Genomic DNA, 8,156 nt, shown 5'->3' on the forward strand with positions numbered 1-8,156 from the left:
CGCCACGTAGCGAAAAGAAGAAACGACTGGCGCGCTGTTGTTAACTCGGCTATAATCGCGTAAGCGGTGTCTACGCCAATTAAGAAGAAGAAGAGCTTATTAAGGATCCAAATATGATTTTCATATTTTTAGTATTCTAAATAATTTTTATGTCAAAATGTATACCGAACTACCTGAAGATTATATGACACCTCACTCTGTATTCCACTAAGCTAACTTCTTAAATATTATTTCTTTATAACTCTTCCATTCCCTAAACAGTGTTTTTTTAATAAAAATAAAATAAAAAACGGCTTTCCAATGACATCCACAGAATTAACTCTGCATAAGGAACGATTATTTCGATTTCCTCCTTTCTCATATACCCGGTTTAAGTACAGAAATTATGTTTTAAGTTCCAGCATTAATCAAGTATTTATTTGATGTTACTAGAATTAGCCTAGTATTTACACGCTTTCCTATTCGATATGTATAACGCAAAACTATTTAATTTCATTAGCATAAGTGTACTTATAATCCTCTAGCGATATTGATAATAAAAACGCCAACTTGTATTGCCACTCAAATTTGCAAATAGTTGAGAGCGCCAACAACTGACGCGCCGAGAGCAAAAAGTGAAATGACAGGATATACAAGTTGGTAAATTACTTGTCAGACACGGCGGCAGTCACTCGTTGCAACTAAAGCAGTAGACTAGATATATTTAGAGAAGAACTTAAAAATCTGTACCACATAGAATACCGCCGAGTGCAGAAAATCTACATAGAATAGAATGTACAATATTTGTGAAAAATAGCTTTCCGTGTTTTAACAAATTCGTGTGTAAAGTGTGATGTGTTTAATCTAAAGTTGTGATTTCTTGTTGTATTTTGTGCTGTGATAGCGCGGTAATAATTAATGCGAGTAAATAAAGTGTATTTGTGTAGTAAAATCGTAGGTATAGGTAGAAAAATAAATAAATAAGCAGCAAAGCAAATATCGATTATAACCAAAACGTGCAACGATATGTGTGCTTCAGTCATGGCCGGTAGCAAGTTCTGCAACAACAAAAATTCTGGCAATTTTAAAGTGTGTAAAAGAAAAATTTATAAAAAAATAAAAATTTAAAATAACAAAATAGTATTTTTGAATTAAATTTTTATGTTTTTTTTAATATTACAATGCAAATATGCATATTTTGTTTGACTTAATATACACAAATTATATACGAAAAGCTAATAAATCAATATTATTTAAAGAACATATATCTGCATATATGTATGTATGTATGTGTGTGCTCATACACATATATCTTCCGCTAAAAAAAACCACAAAATGCCGCCATAACTGAAAGCAGAAAAACACCGTTTGTTGTGCATGGCCCAAACGCATCTAATCACCATACATACACAACATACATACTTATGTGTACATATAAACAAATCTACTACGAGTATTATGTACAGATTCTTATATAGCTATGCATATAGTGTATACAATTTCATTGCAGGGAAACAATTTATAGTTAATTATTATGGCATTTTTTTAAATTGTTTCAACTAATTTAGTTAATACTTTATTGATATGGGGGGTGTCATTCTGTGCATTGAAATTTTAAGAGACACCTGCCATAATTAAGTAAAGCGAACATTGCATAGTATATACATATAAAAATACGTACATATACATATATGTACATGCTGGTTGCATATTTCTCCTAATAATAATAAACTGCAGTATACATAGTGTATAAATTCATTAGTAGAGCTATTAAGTAGGCATAGAGAGATTACTTACTTCTATTTCTGATAAAGTCATCCCACTATATCCATATATGTACATATGTAAACTGAAACAAAACGGAAAAGGACGCCAATGCAGAAAGGAGTAGTAAGGACATAGTGGTGTTGGTTCAGGCAAGATTATTTGTTAAAAAATATTATATATGTATATATTTTTTTATACCCTGAACACGGTATATTTAGTTTGTCATGAAGTTTGTAACACCCAACCCAAAAGGAAGGGTCGGATACCCTATAAAGTGTATATTTAAATTATCAGTATGTTGATCTGAATCGATTTAGCCGTGTCCGTCTGTCTGCCTGACCGTCTGTCTGTCTGTATACATATATTCGAACAAGTCCCTCAGTTTTTAAGATATCGTTTTCAAATTTTGCAAATGTCATTTCTCTTCAAGAAGCTGCTCATTTGTCGGAACTGCTGATATCGGATCACTATAACATATAGCTGCAATACAAACTGAACGATCGGAATCAAGCTCTTGTATGGAAAACTTTCTCATTTGAGAACGCATCGTCACGAAATTAGGTGTGAGTTATTGTTTATAAAAATAATGTAATATCGAAATAAATTGTTAAGATCGGCTTACGATAGTATATACCTGCCATACAAACTGAACGATTGGAAAAAAGTTCCTCTATGGAAAACTTTTGCATTTGATAAGATACATTTACGAAATTTGGTATGAGTTATTGTTCATAGAAAATGTAATATACGAAGAAATTGTTCAGATCGGCTAACTAAAGCATATAGCTGCCATACAAGCTGTACAATCGGAATCAAGGGCTTGTATTGAAAACTTTCGCATTTGAGGTGGTATCTTCACGAAATTTGACATGGATTACTCCGAAAAAGTTGTTCAGATCGGATTAACGTTAAGTTAACGTTTTTTCTTGTTTTTTAAATTATTACTTATAAAACGCCAGAAACAGACATGATTCATTTTTATCACTTGAGGATATTTAAATATTCTTATTTTAAAAGAATTTGAAAACTGGACACATTGTTTTGTAAAAAAATAGATTCTATGCTTATTTCCAAGAACAATTTTTCAATATGAACTACAACAATGCCAGTAAGATCTCAAGTAAAATCATGTTAGTAAATCTCTTTTGTATTTGCGATCCTTCACAAAAAGAACTATTTAGAAAAGCTCCGCCATATATCACTGTGTTAAATATACTTTATACATATACTTTAACTTGAATTTATTTGATACCTTGAGAGTTTGCCGGCTCCCCTTTAAAATATATATGTATATAAATAAATTACGAGCTGAGTCGATTTAGCAATGTTCATTTATCTGCCCTGATCTAGCCGTCAATATCGGACCTCTGTAGGATAAAGCCATTAAAATCAAGCCCTGAAAAATGTTTTACTTGACAAACTATCTTCGTGAAATTAGGCATGAAGTATTTTCCAAGACAACGCTATAATCTAGAAAAATATATTGTTCAGATCAAACCACTGCAGTCTATATCTTACACACAAACTGACCGATCAAGCGTTTCATGATTAGAATTGTATTTAATTTTACTGAATTGTTTCAAAATATAGTTTAGAAAAGGTGAAAGTCACAGTTAATGAAGGATCAACATAAAACATGGCACACCCTATATATTTACAACTCTATTGTTTATACAACTCTGCCAAAAATAATACTTTTTTACTGTTTATTACTTTATTAGGCTTATCTTTGATTTATGCATTTGATTATTGCCTTAGCGTGTCCCCTTATCAACATACCAATTAAGTTTAGGTGTTTTGCCAAATAATCGTATTTTGGACATGGCAAATTGCCAGTAACAATCACTTGTTTGTATTTATTGTATGTATCAAGAAAGTAAAATCAGAACAGCGAGAAAATATGATGATTGAATTATATAATATGTCTTACCGCTGCAGTTGAACAATGATTTCAACAAATATTTTTGTTTTTAATAAATCACAATATGTTTTAACCAATTCTCATAAGTAATAAAATAATAAAGTCCCTAAAACGTGTCTGTAAATAATAGCCGTCAATTCAATAAAATTTCTTATTATCCCCATGCAGCTCTATATTTAATCATAGAAAGTACTCCGGGCCACCAGGGCGTATGAGTAATCTAAGATTACACTGTAAAATCATCCAACAACACTTTTATATATATTATTATTTATAGATGTGGCATTCTAGTGTCGGTAATAATTATTTTCTTAAAACGAACACACAACTACACGCACTATAAATAATCGTACACATACATATTTACCAAATTGCAGGGGTGCCATACATTTGTGTACGTACTTGTGTGGCTATGCAATATTTACATTTATGCCTTAATTTCTTATGACGGAAGCGATTTTATTTCTATTATTAACAGGCGTTTCAATATCCCCACAGACCATTTGGCGCCAAAGCACTGCACCGTGGGTTAGGATTAAGAAAAAATTACCAAAAAGAGAAACTATTACTGAATATCCACGCTGGCAGCGAAAGCTTTCTTTTCATTGGCATATTTTATGAAAGAAAATCGAGGATCAGGTCTATACACATTTTCGCAAGTTTTCAGCTAAACTTTAAGAGCCTTTCAACATAATTATACATATGTAATAATCAATATTTTGTGTAATAAGTTTGGTGGTCCTCATCTTGATGAATAAGATAGTTTTTTTCTAAATTTTTTCTAAGTAAAACTTTCGTTATGAATCTTTACCGCTTCTTCGAATACGAACCTACTTGCATACTTTATTTAACTTATATTAATTTTTGTACAATTTTTAAACTATTTTATGAAAAATGGTTTCCATGATAACGTTTATATTATTACGTTTTTTATCTCATGTAATTATATTGTCTGTATTTATTTTTTAGGTTACAGACAGTGACTGAAAACAATTAACAAATCAGCGAAGCAACCAAAAATTATTCTAAAATTCAACAAAAATCGTCCATTTTCTCTGCACACGATATTATGGATTGGAGCTGGGCTATTGCCGGTGTAAACGATGAAATACCACGTACAGCCGGACTTGAATGTATTAACTACATGACGAATCGTCGCCGCTGGATTGAATCCACTATTTTAAGCGCAATCTTCATTTATCTAATATGCTGGGCCGCAAGACGCATGGATCCGATTATAATGCCACCACTTAAGGAGATCAATAAGCCACACTCCGCCATAAGACTTACGCTAATGCTATTGATGACCTTCATATTTGGCGTAGAAATGGGCTTTAAATTTGCCAATAAAAATATGATATATGTTTTGAATCCATGTCACATCCAAACTTTAGTCCAGGTAATCTGCATTAATATAGAATTGTTTTATAAATAAAGTTTATATTTTATATATGTGTATATATGTATGCTTACAGATCTACCTTTTAGCAGCAAAGCCCAGTAAGACGACCATCGCTTTGTTTCGCATACAAATGAATAATTTAAATGGTCCCTTTTTGGCGTTTCTATTCCCGGAAGTAGAATGTCGTACATTATATTTTGAACAGGCAACTTATTGGATTCAGCATGCCTTACTCTATATAATACCGGCTTATATATTAAGAAGTGGTAAGTCCGTACAAAACTTTAATCAGTAATATAATGCATTCCGAGGAAAATTTGGTCCCTAAATTTTTAGATGTTCACAATTTATGTTTCCTACCATATCGTTTTCAAATAACGGGTTTTAGTACAGTCGTTTATAAAGACAAAAAAAAGTTAATTTCGTTTAGCCCAAAACCATAATAATTTCAAAGGTGCATTTATCAAAAGGGTAAAAAATGAATCTTCTTGGTGAGGAAAGGACGTTTGCAAAATTTTTAGTAGATGTCTGAAAAAGTGAGGGATTAGCTAGCGTGTATACACTACAATTACTATGAAAGTTTGACAGTCCTTTGTATATATGACGTGAGGTGTCTTAAACTTGTTTCTATCATATATTATATAAGTATATCTGGATTTCTGATTCCTCTTTTTTCCAAAAAGTAATGTTATTAATTCAAACATATTGCTGATTACTTATCCTTAATCTAATTTAAACATTGCCAGGTGCGTATCAAATTGAGGACTTATATGATTACAATTGGACGACTATCGGGACTGCTACAATGCTGCTATATCATTTCGCCTTTTTGACCCCTATATCGATGGTAAGTTGATAATTGTATTTTCATGCAAAATGTTTTTAATAATAATTTCTTGATTCAGTTTACTGGCATAAATCTTAGCCATATGTTATGTGCTGCGCTATCAGATCCATTTCAAGGTCAAAATTATCGCATCGCCGCTACGATACATGAAATCTTTCTATGTCCTATATTGAACAAAACAACTGTACTAATATTTAGCAAACCAATAGTTATGTCTAATGTCAAAAGACTAAGACCCAAATTCGAATTGCCCCTAGATAAGAGCACCAAAAGCGACAGACGTCTCTCAACAGATAATCCGTTACTCACTACACGTGGGACAAATACACAAGTGCAGCTGTCAAAATCAGTACCAACGACACCCACATCTTTTGCACCAACCACAAACAGTTCACCAATTAGTGAAATTTCATTGGTTGCCGAAATGGCGGCCGCTGTAGCCGCTGGCAGTGGCCCTGTCACCATGATGCGACGAATGAAACGAAATTCCATTAATTTACTAACGTCGGAAATCGTGAGTGTTGGTCAACAGCGTAATGATACATACAATAATGCTGATGAGTTGGTAAATGGTGAATATACGTGCGTTACAACTGCCACAAAAATTGACTAGTATATAACTTTGGATTTTGTCAGATCTTGCTGGATACCCATACATTTCATTTCATGCTTGTAGTGCTGGTATATATATATTGGAAAGCAATATATAAGTGCGATTAATTTGGCAGGTCAATTGTATTTGAGACTAAACGGCTAGAAAATCATGCGGTCATGCTTTAATGTACCTGAGTAATCCATGATAATATTGGTAAATTCAGAGAGGAAATTCAAATTCAAAATTGTGGTGGCAATAAATCTTAAATTTTTTTACACATAGCGGCTGTAAGTTATATAAATATAACGAATGTGAGTGGTTGGAGAAATGTAAATACATATACATACATACATATAGAACACAGTAACTTAGTAAATTAGCAGACGCTTTCAAAATACTGCAGACATGTATGCATGCAAACATACGATAAATTTAATTTTAAATGTAAACTAAGTAACCTACACACATTAATAGTTATTACTCGAAGCCTATAATAAATTAAAATAGATAATATTTTTGTCATGCAACCAAAGAGATTGTATAAGGAAAAAATTAAAAAAATTGTATATACAATTAGGGTTGTTAGAAGACATTGCAAAAAAATTACGGAAAATCGATAAACTTCAAATGCTCATCAAAAATGGCTCTCAATATCGTCACGATGTTGTTAAGCATATAATTTAATAACTACAAAAATAACATTCATATGTACATATAACTATATGAATAGTGTTAAGTAAACTTGTATCAATTTTTCTTGCCAATTAATGAAAATGTTAACTATGTATGTATGTAGCGTTCGACTAGTGTCCAACCAAACCGAAAGATATAGTGAATATATTGAATATATCCTAATTTTCAGACAATTGCATGAAGCAACAAAAAATATCTCGAGTATTTAGTACTGGATTCATAAAAGTTGTGATTTCTCAAATGATAATTATTATTTTAAAATATAAACGAAAAATTCGCATTATATATGCCTGGTATATCGTAGATAAGTTTAGCTTATCGTGAATTATATTCATAAATGAAAAAAAATATATATATATTGTAAAAAAAACTTAGTTAAACTAAAATAATACTCAAAATGACTGTAATCTGTTTCCAAAGACATATATATGAATATATTATATTATTACTACTTTAAAATTAAAATAAAAACTAATTTTAACAATATATCACTTGTCGTTTCGATAATAATACGCTATCGGAATGGACCCGTATTTTATTCCGATAAGCGCTGTTATTGTAGTGTTCTAATAATGATTTGTGTACTTGTGGCTACCATTTTACGCAACGTGGATTAAATTAATTTTTTTTAATACAGGTTGGCAAAATTTGTCGTTAAATTTAAATAAATTCAACTCTTTTCTAACGTTAAATGTAATTGACGCCAATATTTTGAATACTTGTTTAAATTATATTCCGTTGCATTAGTCCTATTGAATTGATTACACACTTCCAGTAAAAATACATCAAAAAAATTAATTTCATGCTCAATAATGTCTCTGTGTTGTTGTGAATATTTCGTTACTATTGGCAACGCTATAGTTGTTTGACATTTGCGAACTCTACAGCTGATACAAAGCAAAGAGCATTGTTGTGAACTGAAATTCTAGTTAGAATAGTGATACCATGTATA

At 31.4% G+C, this 8,156-nt stretch overlaps 1 protein-coding gene across 6 annotated transcripts in view; it reads left to right on the top strand.

Moving 5' to 3' along the window:
- Positions 1-7,516, top strand: part of LOC108968293 (transmembrane protein 164) — a 12,215-nt gene extending 4,699 nt beyond the window's left edge. For 3 of the 6 annotated variants that reach the window (XM_018932219.1, XM_018932217.1, XM_018932214.1), the window contains exons 2-5: positions 4,637-5,066; positions 5,143-5,335; positions 5,816-5,916; positions 5,975-7,516. In XM_018932219.1, coding sequence (XP_018787764.1) covers positions 4,737-5,066; positions 5,143-5,335; positions 5,816-5,916; positions 5,975-6,529 — 1,179 coding nt within the window. In that variant the 5' untranslated portion in view covers positions 4,637-4,736 and the 3' untranslated portion in view covers positions 6,530-7,516. Of the gene's footprint in view, positions 1-684; positions 1,069-2,234; positions 2,310-4,636; positions 5,067-5,142; positions 5,336-5,815; positions 5,917-5,974 lie in introns of those variants that run through there. The other 3 variants (XM_018932213.1, XM_018932218.1, XM_018932215.1) reach the window with 3 other exon arrangements.
- Positions 7,517-8,156: the final 640 nt, after the last annotated feature.

This window comes from Bactrocera latifrons, unplaced genomic scaffold, assembly GCF_001853355.1.
Source record: "Bactrocera latifrons isolate USDA-ARS-PBARC rearing strain unplaced genomic scaffold, ASM185335v1 scaffold_209, whole genome shotgun sequence".
NCBI lineage: Eukaryota > Metazoa > Arthropoda > Insecta > Diptera > Tephritidae > Bactrocera > Bactrocera latifrons.